At 39.6% G+C, this 24,284-nt stretch overlaps 2 protein-coding genes, 1 non-coding gene and 1 pseudogene across 6 annotated transcripts in view; 3 read left to right on the plus strand and 1 right to left on the minus strand.

The window, feature by feature from the left end:
- LOC118213814 (GTPase IMAP family member 9-like) overlaps nt 1-24,284 on the minus strand; it is a 47,166-nt gene that overhangs the window by 21,930 nt on the left and 952 nt on the right. Inside the window, exons 1-3 of one of the 4 annotated variants that reach the window (XM_035392989.1) lie at nt 13,851-14,056; nt 12,956-13,286; nt 10,039-11,598 (exon numbers count right to left, since the gene is read on the minus strand). In XM_035392989.1, coding sequence (XP_035248880.1) covers nt 10,727-11,598; nt 12,956-12,962 — 879 coding nt within the window. In that variant the 5' untranslated portion in view covers nt 12,963-13,286; nt 13,851-14,056 and the 3' untranslated portion in view covers nt 10,039-10,726. Of the gene's footprint in view, nt 1-10,038; nt 11,599-12,739; nt 12,843-12,955; nt 13,383-13,850; nt 14,058-24,284 lie in introns of those variants that run through there. The other 3 variants (XM_035392988.1, XM_035392990.1, XM_035392992.1) reach the window with 3 other exon arrangements.
- LOC118214340 lies at nt 1,938-2,721 on the plus strand (annotated as a pseudogene).
- Nucleotides 16,928-20,211, plus strand: LOC118213810 (GTPase IMAP family member 4-like). The gene is made up of 2 exons (XM_035392984.1): nt 16,928-17,089; nt 18,238-20,211. The coding sequence occupies exons 1-2, from the start codon at nt 17,071-17,073 to the stop codon at nt 19,347-19,349; spliced, it is 1,131 nt and encodes a 376-aa protein (XP_035248875.1). The 5' UTR covers nt 16,928-17,070; the 3' UTR covers nt 19,350-20,211.
- On the plus strand, nt 22,522-22,595 carry trnan-guu. The gene has a single exon. It is a non-coding gene; the product is annotated as a tRNA-Asn (tRNA).

Genomic DNA, 24,284 nt, shown 5'->3' on the forward strand with positions numbered 1-24,284 from the left:
ATTATTAATTGCTGGCAATGGTAGTGGTATGATACGGTAGAAACTGGGGGTGGGGGGTGGGGGAGGGGGTAAAGGTGTCCATTTTGCCCCCCAGTGAGTTAGGTTTTACTGCGCATGCAATGTGCTTTGCATCTACTTTAATGTCAGACCACTTCTTTTAAATTTCTTTCATTGGCTATTCCAGAACTATTTCCACCAAACATTATAGCCTACTTGGCCTCTTCCTCTGCAATGAGTGTCTTGATGTTACATCATGTGAAGTTTCTCTTCTTTTTTGGGGTCTGACTTCTCCATTATCTAAAACAACTCAGTGGAATGATAAGCAGCTATAGCTGATATAAATGATATACGCATATTCGGATGGCAGGCATGTCATCCCACCAAGTTACAGCTTGGTGGGGTGGCATGCCCCATACCTATACAACGCAGAGTTTGGCTCTTTTCAGGGTTCCCAACAGAAATAGCCACAATAACTCTCAGGACTTAAAAACATTCATTTATGTACCTTCTGACCCCATTTCAACCAACAGAATTCACAAACAACTTCACACATCCACATAATAAAGCCCCAAACTTTGAGGATTTTGTGTTTCTTTTACTTCTTTTTCCTGCTGATTACATCACCACAAATGCTCCAGGCCCACAAAGATTATGTCTCCCCATTGGACATTAAGGTACATCAGCCAAGAAAAACATTGGATACACACACAAAATCGACATATCAAAACTTTGCCACCACAATGTCTACTTTCTTCGTAGCCACTGGCTAGCGCGTTTTGCCAATGGAACTTTTTGGACGACACTGGCTCAAATCGCCCCTTAGACTCAAGCAAACCTCTCACTCATTACACTGACTTGCTGGCTAACTAAAAATAAAACATTAAAACCATTACTTTTGCATCTGTGAAAATTTTGCAGGAAACAAATTTATATTTCTGAAATCCAAACAAAATACACCTACACTTCAAACAGTTCCGCTTTTGTCATTTTCACTGAGTTTAACGTTACCCACCTTGCTAACGAGACAACAGTCTGAGTGCATAATGTAAGTAGCCTACAAACGCCTCCGAAATTAAGCACTAAAATGTGCAATGCAATTCAGTCCAGTAGGTAACATTAACTGGCACAAGATAATGACTTCATGCCAATTACATCGCTTTTCTTTAACTCAAAAACGGTTCATATTCACCACAGCACCTGAACTGACTACTTTTTAACAAGGCTACTGTAGTTACCCTGCAACACTGCATTTCTAAATGAATATTAGCTAGCCCTATAGATTGCCAACCAATATACAAACAATTAGGTTTGTTGTGAGCCCATTAAAAACACTTCCATTTAAATATATGACACTTTGATTTTTTTGACATTCATGGTAAAGGAAAAATTATTGAATCCATGCCTATGCATTTCTTTCGGCTAGGCATGGATAGCATGCATTTATGTTTATGCATGTCTCTCATAGCCTACATTTATAAGAATTAGTATTATCAGTTACTCGTAACAAACAGCATAAAAAGAATCTGATATCTGATGAAAAACGTCTTCAACGTACAAAAATCCCACGTTGCTCACACACTGTCATGAATTCAAACTGGAAAAATCTAGGAGTTACTGGTCAGTTTGTGCGTTTCACTTGCCCATTACCCACTCATGACCCTTATCATTCATCCTGTTACAGTCCGACCCAAGGCCAGGTCGTAATGCTAAGCCTCTGTGCGTATGCAAAATTTCAAGTTAATTTTGATTTATAGAGAGAAAATTGTGTGCAGGTGAGTGTATGGATGGTCTTGTAAATCAGAATATTTTTGACGGTATGCATTTTTTTTCTTTTGTGCATACTTACTTTTACTATAGAACCTCCACAAAGTTCTATAAATGATATCCCAGGTGTATGCCCTCCTGTGTATTTTCTAAATATGACAAATTTTGTTTGAATGTCATCATCTTTCCTAGGGTCAGCTGATCGGAGGATTGTCCTGTTGGGCAAGACAGGAGCTGGGAAGAGCAGCGTCAGCAACACCATTCTGGGCGAGAAGCTGTTTAAAACTTCTCGTCAAGCAAACTCTAAAACCTCTAAATGTGAGGCTAAAACAGAGACTGCTGATGGGAGGAGCATCACTGTGATTGACACATCAGGGTATTGTTGTACTGAGTGCCCTGATGAAAAACTAAAACCTGAAATAACCAGGTGCATCATAGAGTGTTCCCCTGGACCTCACGCTTTTCTTATCCTGCTACGTGCTACCTATAAGGAGACACACAGAGGAAGAGATGAAAGCAGTGGAAGAAATTCCAAAAATGTTTGGGGAGGAGGCTCTGAAGTACGCTGTTGTCCTGTTTACCCATGGAAATTAGCTTGAAGATGACATGACCATCCAGCAGTTTGTGGATGATAATGACCATCTGAAAACACTTGCCCTAAAGTGTGGAAATCGGCTTCATGTCATCGATAACAAATACTGGAAGAATCCCTCTGAAGGCCACGATGATGAGAGATGCAACGCTGTTCAAATCAAAAAGCTGCTGAGCACAATTGATGAGATGGTGCAACAGAATGGAGGAAAGCACTATACTAATGAGATGCTCCAGGCTGTGGAACAAGCCATTAAAGAGGAAATGGCCAAGGGAAAAACAAGAGAAAAGGCAAAACAGAGTGTAATGAAAAAGATTTTAATAGTGATAGCCAGAATAGCAGCAGGGTGTCTGGTGCATTGCTAGGTCTTGCTACATGTGCAGGTTCTGTAATGGTAGCAGCATTCACTCTTACAGCAGCAGCGATCGCAGGGGGGGAACATTGGGGCTAACGCAGTAAGTGAAGCAGAGACTGTAGGAGAAGCCGTAGAGAGTGCCACAGCTGCTGTAAATGACGCAGCTGCAACGAAAACCATTACAAACAAAATGCATGATTTAATTAAAGAACCTCAGGCAGACAAAAACGAACATTTCTAATGATATAGTGCTGTTCATAACAGACAATGGGCAGGATTTTATCAAATATTGTACATAACTTTGACTAACAATTAAAATCATTTTTTCCAAACACACTTTGGCCAGTTTAGCTAAAACTAATCCTAAATGTCTTCCATTATCTAATTTCTTTCATAAATTGAAAGCCATATACAAGGGATGTGCAAAGAAAACACTATGTGCATCTGTTCAGCCAACAAAATGATCTGTATCTAGAAGCTATCACACAGGTGGTCCCAGTTGATATAATCCAGTTGTATTTGATTGTCTAAATGCACATTGTCTTTGGCTGAGCTAAAACTTTTTATGTATTGTGACGTTAGATGTTCTGTGAAATGCTACAACTCTTCTTGTATTAATTCACGAGTAATAAAAATGTCATCTGATTTCATGTTTCTGTTTAGAGGTGAAAGCCCTAGGTAACATCACTTTTCTAGAGACAATAATATGTATGATATACAGTAATGAAAATACTCTCGCTATTCTGATCATTCCTCAGTAGAGGCTTCTGTATGTATTGAACCATTTAATGAATGTATCTGTTAACATGTTGGGAAATTAAAACATATTATTCTGCACAATAAATTACCTTTGGTTTATAGTCTCTTTAATGCTCACTTTTCCAAACATCTTTGGTAACTGTCACACGCCAGCGTGACACCCTGGGAGGGAAATGCAGCAGTTCTGGGAAACACTGTTGGTTGCCTCATGGAAAGAGAGAGAGAGCACACCCACACAAACATGTCATAAAATAAATGAACATCTTCAGCCTTCCCCCTCTCACGGGTTCCAGGTGAAAACAATAAGCTAAATAACAAAGACAAAAAAAAAAGTAAAACGGAGCAACCAGCTCCTCCAACTTTCACATGGTGGTTTACTTTAGTTTTGTGCTCTGTTAAACATGTAAGCTAAAACTAAACAAAGAAACGCACTCTCGTGTGAGCTCCCGGTTTCGGCCCTGAACTCTGGAGAGCAGCACACCTTTAAGCACCTGGGCTGATTAGCGAACGCAACCCAGGTGCGTGTGCTCTCTCCACCAGCCAGCGTTGCCGAGACCAATCCGCTTCACCGTCGAACCGAATGCCGCAGTAAACCTTTTTGAAGGAAAAATATAAACAAAGCTGTGTATTTAAAGGGTTTTGGTTCAGATACACTATATACAGTATACTACCATGTACAGTGCCCTCCAGTATTACTGACACCCTCAATTAACATGAACAAAAAATGCTGGATAAAATTAACTTTGTTTATCAAATTATTTCTGTGCTCACCAATATGCAAAAATTATATCTTCTTATTGTGATACCATTACTCAGTGGAAAAAAAAAATATTTAAAAGGAAATAACTTCAGGTCAGCACAATGGAGCAGTGAATAGCACCTCACTGCAAGAAGGTACCGAGTTTGAATCTTGACCATGGACTTTCTGTGTGGAGTTTGCATGTTCTCTCCCTGTCCTCGTGGGTTTCCACCAGGTACTACGGTTTCCTCCCACAGTCCAAAGACAAGCAGTAGGCTAACTAGAGTCTGCAAATTGCCCATAGGTTTGGATGTACGAGTGAATGGTGTGTGGGCCCTACAATAGATTGGCGACCTGTCCAGGGTGTATTCCTCTTGCCAACTGCATGCTTGCTATTCAATGAAATGATCAAAACCCCACTCTGCGGGGACCAGAAATTCATTTTGCTTTTTTAGTTAACCCCAGTAAATATATCAGAGTAAAGCATAAAAATATATCATAAACTATGAACTCAATCAGTTGTGTGATATTTACATAAAAGAAAAGGCCTGGATGCAGTGAAGAAATGAGAGAATCACTGGTCTGGGTGTGTGAGCCCTGCACATGTGCTTCATAAAAATACATAAAAAATGAAAATAAGTTACATTTTAAAAACAAACCATCCATTCTCATATACCAATGGCAGTAAAATAGAAGCAATCTGGCCCTTACACTGTGGGTTACAAAATAACTACATACACCGCCAGAATGTTATGGCATGCACATCTTTGTTATGGTGTTGAAAACTTACAAGCAAACTGTAGAGGAGTTGCTAGTGATGAAGAGGTTTGAGGACTGCTTAGGAGAGGAGGCTCTGAAGTAATGTTACCCACGGAGACCAGTTTGACCGATCAACTCGTTTCACTTTCTTGGTAATCTCCAAATGTATAGCAGGTCATTTCCTCAAAGACCTACTCTTGACTTGCATGCTAAAACAGAAGGTCTGATCAGAACTGCAGACCTGCCAGAAAATATTTTGAGTACCACAAGTCAGTGTAACGTTTAGTTCTGGCACAACCATGCTGTTTGGCTATCTTACTGCTGGGAAACATCTTTCTTGTGGTCCTAGGGACTGAATCTGTAACAGCCATAATTTTAAAATGTTTTTTCCCCTCCACGTGGCGTTGAAGTCTGCAAGAGACACACACACACACACAAGCTTTTCCTCATAATTCTAGTTTTGACTGTTAAAGTGATCAGGCAAAATTGTATATTTGACCTGATTCTAAAATATCACTTGCACTGCATTGGGCTATATTATGATATACTTGCAAGTCGAAAGTTTGAGTAGCCTACACCTGCTTAAAACCATTTTTTTCATGATTAATATTTCATTATATGATATGTGCGCTTAGACAAACTGATAACCATAAGTGAATTGCATTCAATTATTTAATAAAAACGGAAATAATTTCTTTTGTATATTGTAACATGTTTTCATTTTCAAGTATTTACAGAAACTTATGTTGTAATGTAAAAAAAAATGTAAAAACTTATGTTTCGATGTAAAACACTGTCAATTATGAATAAAACCAAGTTTCTGTTCATGATTTCCATTTTTAATTAATTAAATAATTGAATCAGCTTATATAGGCACACATCATATAGGCCTAATGAAAAAAAATGTACTCAATTGAAAAATTATCTAGGAATGTAGGCCTCTGTAACTAGAGGTTTAGCTAAATTATTACCTGATGCTCCTTGGTGGTTAATGTAAAAATCATAATTGCACAATGTGCACCATGACATAGCTATGCAATGCGTGAAATATCACTAGCAAACCTGTCCGTGGTTTTAAAGAAGAACACAGGCCAGTAAGCACAGAAGAGCTCCCGTTGAATCCATACGGCTTTGCAATATTGTAGCCGGTTAACAACTGAACGTACAGACGGTAAGTCATAATGCAGTGTATACGTTCAATGAACGGCGGGTAGATCTGGTGCAAAAGCAATAATTGAGGAGTAGTAGACAATTATTAGTGAGGGTAAAAGCAGGTTAAAGAAACGTGTCTGTAGCTGGGCTTGAACCTAACACTCCAGGTTCCCAAGACTGTAACCTTACCCACTAGGTCACAGGCAGACTAGCTGTTTAGACTGGAAATGTTTCAGAGGAAAAAAGTATGGGTATTTTGTGTGTGTATGCGAGTTTTTGATTGGGTCCTGAGGGTGAGGATTTGGCTGATGTCGATGGGATCATGACACTTTGAACCAAAGACGTTAGCTAGGCGGGGAAGACGAGTAGAGACACGCGATTTGGAAAGAAGAGAGGCAGCTTAACAGTCCAAGTACATCTAAAAACAGTAAATCAGCTCGGTCTATCAGCAAACATATGCCTCAGCCACGCTCAGAATTTCTCGAGGACAACAGTATTTTCAAAGAAACGACGAAAGTCATCGATAAAATTTTGCCAGGTGCAGTGTCTTTTATCTACGAGTTGGGGTGATAAAGCGTTGCTTTCACTTGCTCAGGACCACCGAACCCCCAGGGCTGGCTCCACAGAGCACTGCCTCACTGGCCCAAGCTTTCACATTTCCTTTTATTTCATACAAGTTTGTGCTATCTTGGCCCTCTCATTCATCAAAAAGAATCACAGTATACATGAAGCACATGACTGCAGCATTATTACAACTTAAGATTTAATCAGTTAGGAGATGCTTTTAGCCAAAGCAATTTACAGAAGTACATTTCACATGGCACACAACTAGATTTTGCTGCTGTTGTTGTTTATTTATTAATCTCAACATCTTTATTTTAGGCATTTAGCAGATTCTCTTATTCTGAGCCACTTACACAGCTTACATTCTTTCACATACAATCCATTTATACAGCAGAATATTTATTTAGAAGAAATTCAGGTTATGAACATAATCAGTGTTTGTGCGCTAACTGGTGCAGGCTTTGGTGCAAAAAGGCCAGGACAGGTAGTGACCCTGCGACACCACTAACTGACCTGAGGTCTGTACTATCTGGGAAAGACTGTGACCCTGCCACACCGCCAACTGACCTGAGGTCTGTGACTCTGCCACACCGCCAACTGACCTGAGGTCTGTGCTGCCTGGGAAAGTCTCAAATTAAAGCAGACAGTCTGCACTACAATCTCAACCTCATATTGACTGTTTTGTTTAACAAAAACACAAAAATGTTGTCGCTGTCCCAATACTTTTGCACACACGCATGGACACACAATCACATGCACACACACATGCACACACACACACACACTTGAAAATCATGCTTTTCAATTTTGCCTGCAGAGATTCCTCAGCAGTTGATAGCATTTTTGGCTTTGCTCAAATGACTAAGCTTTTCCAAGAGCATACAAGTAACAAGAACTGAAATGATCACATGACTATGGAATAAATATTGTATGAGTCACTGCTATCAATTTTCCAGAGTCATTCAACTGCAACAGTTTCATAGGAAGTCCAAGTTCGAAGTTCTCTCCATGTAGAGCTTGGCATCCTCGCCCTCTGCACCATGTGTGTGCTAAGAGTGACACCTGCTGGTTGTGCCCTGAAACTACAACAGGCCATGAACATGGTGAAGATGCAGTGCACTATCACCATGCAGACTTGCTAGTCAGCAAAGTTAAGAATAAATCGTGCAGCAATTGATTTATGAATGTGGTGGAGGGGAAAGGGGTGGTTAAAGGGGGAGAAGCAAAGCAGGTAAGAGTCTACAAATTAAATATCGGCATGGTGATAATACCTGGGGTACAATGAAGAGGTCCAGTGATCCATGACATATTTAATTTGTATAAATTAATTTCCAGCACCACCTTGAGCATAAGAACCACACAGAAAAGGCATTGCTCCAGGATTGAAGTGCAGCAACTCAAGACAGACAATTTAAATAAGTAGAAGAGACAGAGAATTGAGCAGAGGAGACACTGAGTGTGCGGGTATATCGGAAGTACTGTATATGTGCGTGTATATGTGTGTGTGTGTGTGTACGTGCATGTGTGTGCAGATGTATTGAGAAGTATTGAGAAAGTTATTTTTCGGTTTCCTTGGCAAACATCAGTCCTTGAATCACAAAGGGAAGTTACATAGTTATATAGTTAATAATAATAATAATAATAATAATAATAATAATAACATAAAAACCGCAATCTCGATTCATACCTCTATGCAATCTCATTCCTAAATGACAATGATTCTGCCCCCTCCTCAAATGAAGGGAGGGGGTCATGAGGTTTGATTATGATTGGCTGAGCAGGAGGTGTTCTTCGTCTGTTTTCCCAGTGAATGTACTGCTCGTTACATCATTTCCATTTTCCAGAACTTTGTGCTTGTGAACTGTTTGTGTAGGACAGCCCTGTTCCTGGAGTTCTACCATCCTGTAGGTTTTCATTCCAACCCTAACAAAGCACACCGCATTCAATAGCTAGAGATCTCATTGAGCTGCTAATTATCAGGGCCAGGTGTGCCAAATGAGGGTTGCAATGAAAACCTACATATTGGTACAGTACGTCAGGTCAAAGCGTCTTTGGGTTCATGAAAAGCGCTACATAAAATAAATTATTATTATTATTATTATTAGTATATTTCCAGGGGCAGGGCTGGTTACCACTGGTGTAGACCAAAGCAACTATTAAGGTTGCAGTATTTAAAATGCTTGAACATTCTATTTACCCATGCCTTTATTATTATTGTCACGACTGGAATGCAAATTGACCAATAAGAACAATCGACCAGATATATGATTTTATAAAATGGATATAACTGCACAGTAACAACTGGTGAGCTCAAAATGGACCGGCTGTAAAACTTCCCTTGAAACTGATCATTGGTGTTTTCACTCATTTTTCTTGATTAACCAGTGTGCTAACAATGTGAAAAATTGGCAAGTAAACAGTGTCCTTCTTTACAGCATGTTAGGGAGATTAAACAATAAATTAAATCTAGGGAAAAAAAGTGTTAGTCACCAAGTGCACTTAATCGAAAATGATACACCACTCTGTTAACACCATGTTAGCTTTCAGCACAACCTACAATAAAGGCCAACCTGCTCTTCAAGATCATTTAAATGACAAGTTCTGCACATTACAAATATGTGCCATGAATATTCTCAGTTTGAATGCTCAAAACAAAGAGCACACGTATCCACAATTATAAATGATGTAGATAAAATGCACAAAAAACTGTATTACACCAATGTTTTTCAACCCTGGTCCTGGGGACCCACTGTCCTACATGAGATGTCTCCCTGCTCCAACACACCTGATTCAAATGAATGGGTCGTTATCAGGCTACTGCAGAGCTTGATGATGGCCCATTCATTTGAATCAGGTGTGTTGGAGCAGGGAAACATCTAAAACATGCAGGGCAGTGGGTCCCCAGGACCAGGGTTGAAAAACACTGTATTACATGACCAATGCCCCATGTTCGATGTGCAATATTAAGTTTATATTATGTTATTTGAAATTTTAAAAGCCAAACCTATCTCTCTCTCTCACTCTGTCTCAAACGTGTGCACATAGTCGCTATCATAATTTCTGTTATATTTCTGTCTGCATCAAAAGACTATTCTTATTTAAAAATGTCAGTGTCCCAAAGAATCGTGATCTCAATTCTAAGCAAGAAAATTGTGATAGTCATTTTATCTAGAACCATACTGCCCTATTCCATGTGTCAGAATGCAACTGAGGGGAAAAGGGTCAACGATGAACAAGAGTGGACCCACTACTGACCCCTGGGGGACACCATGTGCAACAGGGACATGGCTAGAGTGGTGGTTTTTGAGTGAGATAAACAGCTGTCTGTTTCAGAGGCATGAAGTGAACTAAAGGTGAGCAGTTCCAGTTTTTTCAATTGAAGATAGTCTTTGATGGAGGAGGGAGTGAGAGATGTTACCAGAAGCCGTGCTGAGGTGAAGGAGGATGAGGATGGAGAGTAGGCCAGAAAGGTCACTTGTGACTTTAACAAGACACTTTCTAAGGGGTCAAGGGGTTGTCTGAGTCAAGGTGAGAAAAGTATGCACATAGTGCTAGCCACTGAAACGTATGAAAAGGCAGCCAGCAAGATAGTTGGGATTAAGAAGTAAGCAGGTTAACATTTACTGCAAGTAAACTAGCTAGGAACCAGTGCTGTGGTAGCTGTCTAATATGACCAACAAACACTGCAGATTGTGTAGTATTTTTCAAAATTCTATAGGAACTTGCTTTCTTAAGTTGAAATGTCATTCCCTAAATACAATGCACACTCCTAAAGGGATCTATAAAGGTATCTTAACTATTAATATGAGAGGGTAATTCCTGTAGGATTTTAAAAATCGGACAAGATTCCTGCAGGTCCCCTTCAGTTATGAAGTAGACAATCTTTAAATGACATTAGAGAAAGTAATTCGGTAAATGAAATTTTAAAAAATAAAATCGTATTCTTCTTACTAATAAATCCAAATATTACCACTGGTCAATAAATTCTTAGTATTCTGTCTCTGCTTCTTTTCCTGTGACTTACACATCATCAGTATTGGGTTTAGTTGCCTTTTTCCTTCGGCTTTTCAGGGAATAAAATGGGTATAGTTACATATGCCCCAGCACCAAATATTGCCATTAACAGAGCTCCCTTTGCTATGGCCCGACATGTATCATGAGAAATAGTCGTATGTGCGTACCATACAGTAAGAAATAACAGAACCCCTGCTCCTGTTTTCAAAAACATTTTCATCACATTCTGCACTGGTTTTGCTTGACCCCCAGACTGAGCCTTTTCCACAATTCTGAGCATCTCTTTGGTGTAGTCCTGTCCTCTGTTCTGCTTCATCATCTGATCAATCGTGTTCAGCAGCTTTTTGATTTGAGCAGCGTTGCTTCTCTCATCATTGTGGCCTTCAGTGGGATTGTTCCAGTATTTGTTATCGATGACATAAAACCGGTTTCCACACTTTTGGACAAGTGTTTTCAGGCGTTCATTTTTATTCACAAACTGCTTGATGGTCGTGCGGTCGTCGAGCTGGTCTCCGTGGGTAAACAGGACAACAACATACTTCAGAGCCTCCTCTCCAAAGCAGTCCTCAAACCTCTTCATCACTCGTAACTCCTCTGCTGTTTGCTTGGAAGTTTTCAACACCATAACAAAGGTGTGAGGTCTGGCGGAACATTCTCTGATGCACTCCACTATTTTGGGGTTCAGTGCTTCACCAGGGTTCTTATCATCAAGAAAGCCTGGTGTGTCAATCACAGTGATGCTCCTCCCACCAACAGTTTTTGTTTTAGCCTCACATTCTACTGTTTGGGGGTTGGCAGAGCAAGAGGTCTTGAACAGCTTCTCTCCCAGAATGCTATTGGCTGCGCTGCTCCTTCCAGCTCCTGTATTGCCCAATAGGACAATCCTCAGATCAGCTGACCCTAGAAAACATGCCAGGGATTGTCATTTAAGATCGGTATTACCTTGTATTGATCACCATGATGATGTTGATGATTATATTAGTATTTTTAAGTTAACACTTTATATTGAGTGACCAATGCTGACACTCAACTTTAAATCAACAGTTTGGTATCTATTAATAGTAACAACTTGCTGAGAGTCTGTTGATAGTCAACATGTTGACAACCAATAGATGGCACTTAACTATGACATTTTGATGATGTCACTTGAAGATGAAAACATGGGTAAATGAAAATATGTTGATAGTCATGCCAGGATTAGTTGACTCGTTTTGAAACTGACTTAATTTTTATTGAAATGTTCACAGACAGGCCATTTACTTGTAGTAGATAGTAATATTTAATTCTGAATTGATGTCTGCTCACTCAGTGGAGGGCAAGCAAACAGTCTAGAATTTTATCGAGTGTCAATAGATGTTTTTTGACAAGAGTGTCAATTGACATAAATGATATTCACTTGATATGAAGTTCACTGTCAACACTGGACACTCAAAATAACGTTTTATTATTATTATAAATTATATAGTTATATATATATATATATATATATATATATATATATACATATATTATTAAAAACAATAACCACAACAACAATAATAATAATAATAATAATAATAATAATAATAATAGAATCACAGAACATGACACAAGAGGACCAACAGAGAAATGAATCATATGGCTAACTTAGCTACACTACACTGTACAAGAACATTTTTGTGTTGTTCATTATCTAAACTTCATTGTCACTGTCTGCCATGATACAAAATTACAGCAATTCCTGGGCCACTGTTACAGTCAGGATTGAATCGGTGCAAGAGAGCAGGTGTAGTAAGAATGCAGGTGTGGGTACACACATGTAAAAATAGATAGACTTGATATGCAATAAACGTATTTAATGCCAGTTTTTTCCTCCAATTCTAGAAACACCATTGGTAAATGGACTGCATTTATATAGCGCTTTTATCCAAAGCGCTTTACAATTGATGCCTCTCATTCGCCAGAGCAGTTAGGGGTTAGGTGTCTTGCTCAAGGACACTTCGACACGGCCAGGGTGGGGTTTGAATCGGCAACCCTCCGACTGCCAGACAATCGCTCTTACCTCCTGAGCTATGTCGCCCCACCCATTGGTTCTTTATCATTCGTTTCACCCATTACATAACACTTCTGTTCAATAGAATTTCAGCCCACATAGGTATGCTGAACTAAAAAAAAATAAAATTAAAAAAAAATAAAAAAAATAAAAAACAAGTTTAGCTGAAACTGTAATCTGATAAAACACGACCACATTTTGAAAAGCACTGATGAGTTTGCTTACCTTCCATTCCACTGCACCGGTAACACCGTATGACTAGACAAACCTGAACGAGATACTACGGGGAAGCAGCTGGTGTTAATGACTGTTCGCTTTTGATAAACTGATATTTTATATGAACGTAATCACATACAGCTGAATGCCTGCTCTTTCTTCCGATGACGTTGACTCCCCATGTTCAATGTTGCCTCTTAAAGTGACAGTTCACTGTGAAATGAAAATTGGGTCCTGTTTTTTTTTTCCTTCAAGATATTTGTTTGACAATGTCAGAAGGCTCAAGACATCTATCATAGATTCAGACTGTCGTCTACACCACAGGGGCAGAATTAATCACCTGGAGGTAGAATGAGTACATAGTCATATATTCCATTAATTATGGTCTTTACTGTAAAATAAGTTAACGTAATTTTACTGTAATTCAATTATTTACTAATAGTCCTAAGTAGAAAACTACTACACTGCAGAAATATAATTTAAGCACACAATAGTTTACTTGATAATACTTCAAGCATAATTAAAAGTTTATCTAAACTTCAATTATACAGAAGTATAGGCTACTATTTTTGCATCTGACATTTTTTCAAGTAATTGATACAATCTTTCATATTCAAATCACTGTTAAGATGGAACAGTACATCTACCTCCTCAATTCTTATTTTATTTTCCCTTTTTTGGGGGAATTAGAAATTAGAAATTAATGCACAGACAATGCAGGCTGCGTGAACAACACCTGGCGTGTTCACATTCCCGGCTAATCACCATAAGTTAGGTCAACTGAGACAGAGCCATGTGCTTACTACCGCAGAAATAGACTCTGTCTACAGCAATAAATTTACATGCACCTAGAATGCCATCTCAAATGGAAAATGATGCACTATGCAGTAGTTATGGCACTTACTGGTATAAATGAGTTCCAGAGTTCCTCTTTATTAAACAGCCAGCAGCACCTCACTCTCTCAGACCTTAGAATGATTGATTAGTGACATTATGGCACATGGGAGTGACAGCTTTCTCTCTAAGGCTTGGGGGATTAAGGGTTAAAATGTGAGCAAAAGAGCAGCCAGCTAACAAGCCAATCAGATTGCTCTATTCAAGAAGGTGCTGAAGGTTTCTTTATGGTAAATCAGGTGGGTGTAACAGAAACAGGAAACAGGGTGGGGGGGAAAAAAACATTTGCAAAAAATTCTAAAAACCTGTTTTCGCTTTGTCATTATGGGGTATTGTGTGTAGATTGAATTTAACCAATTTTAGAATAAGGCTGTAATGTAACAAAATGTGGAAAAAAGGAAGGGGTCCGAATACTTTCCGAAGGCACTGTATAATGAATTACTCTTGCTATCATCTTGCTACTTTTTATTCCTTACACATTTATTGAACTATTAAGTGGTTATTTTATTGGTTAACTTGTCAGGAAATGTATTAAACCCACACAAATTACACTTGTTTTTTTCCCTTTAATGTTCACTTTTCAACTTTTTTCTTTTTGTTTTTTTTTTACTAATCCTTCAAACATATTGGCCAACTTTGGGAAGAAAAAAAATATATACTTATTTATTTTATTAATTTGTTTATTTGTCGGAGACAAGCACAGAAAACATTTGGAAATACACAGTCCGATGCACTGTGCATGTGTACATCAAAGAAAACAAATAACTGTCAAAATGCCCAGCAACATATAACATATATGACTTTATCAATTTGTCATTGAGAAGACTCTTAGGTCTGAGTGAGGGCCACATTATATGTTATCTGATTGAGAAGAACACATACAGTATATTTTCCTGTCCTCTTCAAATAGCTAAATCCGTAGTATCAATTTTCACGTTAATTTCTACAGATTTATCTATATTCCTGCAGCTGAACAATGAAAGGGGTGAGCATAAATGTTTTCAATTCAGTTAAATATTCTGGAAACATGCATATATGCATGTTATATACAGTAAGCTCCATAATGTTCTATTTTTTTTTTGATTTCACTCTGTACTCCACAATTTAAAAATTGTAATGGTTGAAGTGCAGATTCCCAGTTGTTCTCTACAAGTATACATAACGTTTAAACACTTTACTTGAAGTGGATCTAATTCAGAATTCATAGCCCACCCTTTGAAGTCCCTGGTCTGGCTGTATTTTTTATTTTTATTTATTTTAATTGCGTGGGATAACCAGGAATTCTTCATTAAAGATCTGTTCCGCCCCACTAATTATGTAGTTTTACATAAACTTATATCCAGTTTCTGTTTTCACACAGTTTCCTGTATCTGTTAAACCCACGTGATTTATCATAAAGAAACCTACACCACCTGAATGCTGTTTACTGTGCTGCTCCTTTCAGCTCCTGTGTGACAGCATGACACCCCTGGGAGGGAGACACGGCAGTTCTGGGAATCACCGTTGGTTGTCTCATGGAAAGGGAGAGAGAGACAGAGCGCACCCACACATTCATGACATAAAATAAATGATCTTCAGCCTGCTCCCTCATGGGTTCCAGGTAAAAACAATAAGCTAAAATAACAAGGTAAAATAACAAAGATAAAAGAAAGTAAAACGGAGAGACCACGTAGCTGGCCTGCTTTCCAGCGGACCAGCTCCTCCTGCTTTCACATGGTGGTTTACTTTAGTTTTGTGCTGTTAAACATGTAAACCACAACTAAACAAAGGAAGGCACTCTCGGTGTGAGCTCCCGGTCTCGGCCCTGAACTCTGGAGAGCAGCACACCTTTAAGCACCTGGGCTGATTAGCGAACGCAACCCAGGTGCGTGTGCTCTCTCCACCAGCCAGCGTTGCCGAGACCAATCCGCATCACTGTCGGACTGAATGCCGCAGTAAACCTTTTTGAAGAAAAAATATAAACAAAGCTGTGTATTTAAAGGGTTTTGGTTCAGATACACTATATACAGTATACTACCATATACAGTGCCCTCCAGTATTACTGACACCCTCAATTAACATGAACAAAAACGCTGGGTAAAATTAACTTTGTTTATCAAATGCTTTCTATGCTCACCAATATGCAAAAATTAGATTTTCCTATTATGATACCATTACTCAGTAGAAAAAAAAATTATTTAAAAGGAAATAACTTCAGGTCAGCACAATAGAGCAGTGAATAGCACCTCACTGCAAGAAGGTACCGAGTTTGAATCCTGGCCAAGGGCCTTTCTGTGTGGAGTTTGCATGTTCTCTCCCTGTCCTCGTGGGTTTCCACCAGGTACTACGGTTTCCTCCCACAGTCCAAAGACAAGCAGTAGGCTAACCAGAGTCTGCAAATTGCCCATAGATTTGGATGGACGAGTGAATGGTGTGTGGGCTCTACAATAGATTGGCGACCAATCCAGGGTGTATTCCTGCCTCTTGCCAACTGCATGGCTCCTATTCAAAGAAATGATAATCAAAAACCCAGTCTGTGGGGACCAGAAACTTAATTTACCTTTTTTAGTTAACCCAGACAAATATATCACAGGGTAAAGCATAAAAATATATCATAAAATATGAACTCAATCAGTTGTGATTTTACATAAAAGAAAAGGCCTGGATGCAGTGAAGAAATGAGAGAATCACTGGTCTGGGTGTGTGAGCCCTGCACATGTGCTTCATAAAAATACATAAAAAATGAAAATAAGTTACATTTTAAAAACAAACCATCCATTCTCATATACCAATGGAAGTAAAATAGAAGCAATCTGGCCCTTACGCTGTGGGTTACAAATTAAGTGCACAACTACATACACCACCAGAATGTTATGGCATGCACATCTTTGTTATAGTGTTGAAAACTTACAAGCAAACTGTAGAGGAGTTGCTAGTGGTGAAGAGGTTTGAGGACTGCTTAGGAGAGGAGGCTCTGAAGTAATGTTACCCACGGAGACCAGTTTGACCAATCAACTCGTTTCACTTTCTCGGTAATCTCCAAATGTATAGCAGCTACTGTCATTTTTCTGCTAAACACATGATTTACCACAAAGACATCAGACCAGGGTAATCTGATATGCTGGAATCCACTTGTTACATGTTTGGCTAAGAAAGTAGGTCATTTCCTCAAGGAGCTACTCTCGACTTGCATTCTAGAACAGAAGGTCTGATCAGAACTGTCCTTTTCCAGTTCTTCAACTGACAAGACAATGGCGGGTATGACGGGAGGTAAGTAAGCAGCATTTTTGCCAACCTTTGCTTTGTGTTGTGTTGTGTGTAGAAGATTGATGTCTAGACAGTTATATTAGTGTGTAGATGACATATCCATGCCTATATTTGTAAATGAAAATCTAATAAAGGTGCAATGATAATCTAAACCTGGTTTCAGATGCTAGCTGTGTAGCACACAAAGGTGTGAAAGCCTTCTTTAAATTGGGCAGTGTTATACACATTGGCCACCTGATTACATACAATTCATTCAAAGTTTCTACCTCATGGATTTGGGATTTTAAAAAAACAAACTTGACATCAAAATATGCGCACATTTACACAAACTATGACCCATGAATGCGCACATTTTGGAGACTGTGGGAAACGGTGACTCCGATGGCAAAGTAGTGAAATACAAAAAAAAAAGAAAGTCAGACAGACTTGTTTCACTCAATTCCTTTCATTTCATATCGAAGTACACATAATCATATCCCTTGTCAGAGGAACATCTAGGCCTAAGTATTTTCGGTCTTCCATGCATAAAATTCGGAGCTTCAGCTTATGCCATCAGAGAAACGGTATACAGTCCCTCAGTAGATGCATACGATTAGAGTGCTCTATAATCGCAGGATCCATTCGAATGCTGAACGTGAGGTCCCACAACGTGACTTCAACTTGATAGTGAAGGGTTCTATCCGGGAGACATTTACTTGGATATCTGTTAATGTGCATGTTTTGTGTCAATGTATCCGACTTTCATGTTTGCAACTGTCATTTTAAGATGCAAGATTAAGTCCTGCGTAATCAGACAATAAAGTGTTATCATATCACATTGTGAATATTGATATGCATATAAATCAATACAATGAGCATTCCATATTATGGGGTTAGTTGTGAGAGTTAACAGGGTGGGATACAAGGCTTGTGTGCATATGCAAAATTTCAAGTTAATTTTGATCTATAAAGAGAAAATTGCATGCAAGTGAGCATATGGATGGTTTTAGGCCATTCAGGATATTTTTGACCGTATGCATTTCTTCTTCTGTGCATACTTAAACTTTTCATGTAGAACCTCCACAAAGGTTTATAAATGAGGCCCCAGGAGTATGCTCTCCTGTGTATTTTATAAATATGACATTTTTTTATTAGAATGTCATCTTTCCTAGGGTCAGCTGAACTGAGGATTGTCCTGTTGGGTAAGACAGGAGCTGGGAAGAGCAGCACAGGCAACACGATTCTGAGAGAAAAGCTGTTCACAACTTCTTGTTATGGAAACTCTGATACAGCTACATGTAAGGCTGCAACCAAGACTGTTGATGGAAGGAAAATTACTGTGATTGACACACCAGGGTATTTTTGTACTGAGTGCCCTGATGAAGAGCTAAAACCTGAAATAGTCAAAAGCATCACAGAGTGTTCCCCTGGACCTCACGCTTTTCTTATAGTGCTAGCTGTGGGGAGGCAAACACCAGAGGAGAAGAAAACAGTGGAAGAAATTCTGAAAACGTTTGGGGAGGAGGCTCTGGAGTACGCTGTTGTCCTGTTTACCCACGGAGACCAGCTTGATGACAATGTGACCATCCAGCAGTTTGTGGATAAAAATAGCTACCTGAAAACACTTGTCCAAAAGTGTGGAAACCGGTTTCACGTCATCGATAACAAATGCTGGAACAATCCAACTGAAGGCCCCGATGATGAAAGAAGCAACGCTGCTCAAATCAAAAAGCTTATGAACACAATTGATCAGATGGTGGAACGGAACGGAGGCAAGCACTACACCAATGCGATGCTCCAGGCTGTGGCACAGGCCATTGAAGAGGAAATGGCAAAGGGAAAAAAAAGAGAAGAGGCAAAACGGAGTGTAATAAAAAGGTTTTTAATCCAGGCAGCAGGTGTGTCAACAGGGGTTCTGGTGGGTGCATTACTCGGTGCTTTAGCATGTGTTGGTTTGGCTGCGGTATTACTTGTAAATCTTACAGTAAAAGTGTGTATGGCAGGTGGTGGTGCTACAGCTGCAGCGGTGGCCGGAGCAGAGTGTTTAGCTGCAGTATCAGCAGCCACAGGGATAGGATTGGGAGCAACAGTTGGAGTAATAGTTGGAGCAGGGGCCTGTGTGGGTGCGATTGCAGGGGGGATAGCAGGGGCAAGAGCAGCAAATGAAGCAGAGTCTCTCATAGATGCTGCAGAGAGAGCCTTCCTTGCTGTAAAAGAACCAGTAGTGAATTATGTTAAGAACAAAACTGAAGATACAATGCCAAAGGGTTGCAAAAAATGGTGAGCTATTCTCGTTTGAGTACAGAAGACAACATTTGAGATATGTAGATCAATACTGTTTACAAGAGATAACGGCCGAGATTCATTCAACAAGAAGCAAGAAATACCCCACCCCCCTTATCCTGCCACTTTTTGACAAGAGGGGAAAGGGGGGAGGGAGGGAGAGAGGGGGACAGAGAGAGAGACAGAACAGAAGACGACATTGGAGATCTGTAGATCAGTCCACCCACACCCACCCCGAATATATCCTTTCACCTCTGAGCCACTTCCTTTATTCAGTTTCCTGTTTTCGTTAAACCCATGTGATTTACCATAATGAAACCTTCACCACCTGAGCAAAGCAATCTGATTGGCTCGTCAGCTTCCCGCACTGCAGTGTAACCCTGAAGCCCTCAAATTTTGAGAGAAAGCTCTCACTACCATTAACATTGTTGCTCTTCTTTCTAGAATTGAAAGCTATGTACTAAGGGTGTGCAGAGACAACACTGTGTATATGTTCAACCAATAAAATTATCTGTATCTGTAATCCAGCACTGGATCCCCTGATATAGTCCACTTGTGTTTATTCATTATTGAAATTCCCACTGTCGGTGAACTGCTTCTTGTAATAATTCACAAGTAGCCTAATCAAAATGTCATTTGATGTCATGTTTCTGTGGAGAGGTGCACGCCCTAGGCTACACCTCTTTTCTTGATACAAAACATATGATGATATACAGTAATGAAAATACTCTCACTATGTTGATCATTGGTTCAGTGGAGGCTTCTGTGCACATATAATGAACCATTCATTTAATGCATCTGTTAACATGTTGGGAAATTAAAACATTTGTCTGCACAATAAATTACTTTTGGTTTATTGTCTCCTTAATGCTCACTTTTCTTCTTCCCATCAAACTACTCCAGACCTGCCAACCTTAGGAAAATATTTAGAGTACCACAACAGTCAGTGTAACGCTTAGTTCACATGCTTTCGCACGTACCACTTCGCTTTGCACGCACACACGCACACACGCACACACAAGCCTTCGTTCATAATTCTAGTTTTGACTGTTGAAGTGATCAGGCAAAATTGTATAATTTGACCTGATTCTAAAATATCACTTGCACTGCACTGGGCTATACTATGATATACTTGCAAGTCAAACATTTGAGTACAACTGCTTAAAACAATTTTTTTCATGATTAATATTTCATTATATATGTGTGCTTATACAAACAGATAACCGTAAGTGAATTGCATTCAATTATTTAATAACAATAGAAATAATTCATTTTGTATATTGTAACATGTTTTCATTTTTAAGTATTTACAGAAACTTACATAGTAATGTAAAAAAATAAAAAAATAATAAAAAAACCTATGTTGCGATGTAAAACACTGATCTTCAATAATTCACCATATTATATGAAACTGCTACATCAAAACACATGCAGAAGAATCCTAAACTCATTCAATTGTTCTTTCTTCTTTTTTCTCTCATTCCGCCCCCCTCATTTTTCTCCCGTACCTTCCCTCCATTTTCCATTGTCCCTCCCCTGACCCAGACTATTATTCACCAGTTCTGACGCAATTGGTCAGGGCGTTCCGCCGTTAACCCAAAGGATTGTGGTTCGAGCCACCCCGGGAAGGCACACTTTACTCTCATTTGTAGTCATCGCAGTTCACAGCACCTAAAACCACCGTGATTCTAAGCTATTACCTCACCAGCAGTGAACCACTGAACCAAGCGGCAAAGCTCCTTCACTAAGGGCATGTTCATGCCTCTGCGAGACAGAGAATGTTAAAAACCATCCAGTTTAGTAAATCCTACTCTTCATATAGCCTAGGCCTACCATTTAATGTTATTTTACTGAATCTCGAATATGATGTGTTTGAATAGGAAGTATTGCATGTTTCATGCATTTTTAAATTGTCTTAATTTTCCCTTCAGTACATTTGTGAAAGTCACATTGTCAAAAATACGATAACCACAGAAAATTAGGCTACATTGAACTGAATTTCATTAATATTTAGAAAATGTCTGAAGTATTGTCAAACTAAAAGCTGTTCTAGATTTTGTCTGTTAATTGCATTAATATCCTTTTTCAGGAAATCCACCCAGAGCTTTTGGAAAAAAGGTCTTCTTTGCAATCAAACTAAGAGTAAAAGCAAATAGAAACTCCCAATGTAATGTGAAAATGCATCACATCCGTTATCTGTATTTTAATTTAGCAGCTCTTACATTGAAATGCATTTACATTTAAACTTGTAACAATAAATCTTTGATTTTGATCTATTACCTTCCTCAGGCCTTGATGAAGTTCACCACTAGGTGGTGCAATACATCCATGTGAAACTGACATTTTCCAAAACTTGCATCACACCACATACTATCTCTGAGAAGTGTTGTGATGCCTGCAGCACACAAGGAAAACAGGACACCCAACACAGGGCTTGAACCCACAAACCTGAGATTAAAACTCATGCGCTACAGACTGAACTAACAACTGAGCTAGCCAGGCTATGGACTTTTTTATGGTTCAAATAAAACACCAGGCTGCCTTTCAACCTCTCCCTGACTTTGCAGAAGCAAGCTGTGAAAAACCAGGATTTCTCTTCTAGCATGTGGCAGGGGAAGTAACGATTTTTGGGCTTCTCAGCACAAATAATGACATCATGAACCTACAACCTCGTAGGACTGTGCTGTAATATTTGAAGAATAAGCTCCCTAAAAATCCTCAAACTCCGATGGAGGTTTGATGGATGGAAAGTGAGAAACTATCATCCACACTACACATTACACAAGTTATTTTGAGAATATGAGGAACAGCCTACATCAAAATGTCATAATGATTTTGCATTCTAACCTCAATGCTGTAATCAAACAAATTCTACAGAGCAGCTACTACAAGGAGTAGATATTTTGTAACACAAACTGGAGAATAGGAGCCTGTGCAATCTTGTGTATTCCCAAAATCCATTGCAGGACTTTGAGGCCGATCATGAAGTGATGCAATAGGCCTCCCCTCTTGCCCACTGAAAATAGCAGCGTCCCATCATCCATTCATATATCGTTAATGAGAAACAGGACAGGGCGATTCAGTTGTTTTGGTTAGTTAACCCATCCTCCCATACAGAGCACCTCTAATCACTTGCAGAGAAAGTTCTGCGCCATAATGCATTCCCTGAGCAGGTCTCTGTGGCGCAATCGGCCAGCGTGTTCGGCCGTTAACCGAAAGGATAGTGGTTCGAGCCCACCCAGGGACGGCAGGCTTTTTTTTCTCTTGTTCGTTGTCATCTCAGCACGTCAAACCACCGCAGTTCTGAACGATCATGCCATCAGCAATGAGCCTCATTCCCACAGAACTAAGAGACTAAGTCCAGCTTTCTGTGGAAACGTTGGTAGTCATTTCAGCGTGCTTTCACGTGCCTTTGAGAAAAGAACCCATTGTTAGCTAAGTAGTGCTAGACAGCTCACAAAGGGATAAGGAAAATAATAATGATAAATTACCCATTACATTACATTACAGGCATTTAGCAGACGCTCTTATCCAGAGCGACTTACACAACTTTTACATAGCATTTTTACATCGTATCCATTTATACAGCTGGATATATACTGAAGCAATTTCGGTTAAGTACGTTGCTCAAGGGTACAACGGCAGTGTCCTTACCCGGGAATCGAACCTGCGACCTTTCGGTTACAAGCCCAGTTCCTTACCCACTGTGCTACACTCCATTACGGTATTTAGTGGACAAACTTCCTATAGTGTCTAATATGCAACTCAATTTATCCAATTTAATGAACTCTGACTAATACAATTTCAGAGCAAAGCTTGTTCTAGGTTTTTTTTTTGTAGTTGTACTGTAGCAACTTGCGAGGTTGTTATGGCATTGCCACTTTTCGACGCTGCATCAGTGCAAGCAGGTTGGCAGGCTCCTGCTGGGAGGGCCCAGTTTAAATCCAGAGAAAACTCCCCTCAGCCACATCATCACACACCAACCAGGAGCCCCTTATCACCAGCACAAGCCTTTTAACACCAACACCAATATGCTGCCACACCTTCTGTCAATAACAGAGCACTCATTCTAGCTACCCAACTTACCTCAGAGTATGTATGTTTGTTTGAAGCAAATGGGTGGCACTGTTCTTGCAAAGACCATCTCTCACTGTTAAATCAAATGTAATCAGAGCTGTACTCACAGACTGGGCTGACAGGGATAGATCAGCACATGCTCCTATTTCTCTGGCTTATCCAACCAAAGGGTAATTTTACACAATGTATCCTACGTAGCTAAGCTGTTAGCACCATTTTCACCATTTAATGATACAAATATTTTAGTTATGGAGCCCTCTTAAATGTTACCCACCACTGTTCCAGTTCAAAAAATCCCAACCGGATGTCCCAACCGGATGAGGTCTCACTCTCAGATGCTAATCCATCGGGAATTAGGTTGAGAAATGTAAGATCGCTATGTGAAGGCCATGTACCTTCTTCCTGGTACAATCATTAATCAATCATGCTTGAGTCCCCCCCCCCCCCCCCCAAATAATAATTCACATATCGTGCTCTGTATATTTGTTTGAGAAAAACACCAAAAGCAGTACGCAATATAAACACAGCATGGAAATAACATTTCATTTCAAACGTACCTAGAACAGAAATATATCAATAGTACCGTACAATTTGCTAGAATATAGCTATTCAGCTCGCCATTGGACGGTGTTCAGTTGTGTTTAGCTACCCGGTTGACCAGTTGCGGGAAGCCCATTCATTCTCTATGTAGCTAGGCGACGTCCAGCAACTAAGCAACTCAGCAACCAAAGTTTCCCGAAATATGTTGCCCATGGTTCAAATGTTCGCGGGCATTGCCCGTCAACAGCCAATCAGAGTTTCGGGATTCCTATTTTTCAAACCGATGATACCATTTTGTGAGAAGACATAGATCGCTGGC

Source organism: Anguilla anguilla, chromosome 15, assembly GCF_013347855.1.
Source record: "Anguilla anguilla isolate fAngAng1 chromosome 15, fAngAng1.pri, whole genome shotgun sequence".
NCBI lineage: Eukaryota > Metazoa > Chordata > Actinopteri > Anguilliformes > Anguillidae > Anguilla > Anguilla anguilla.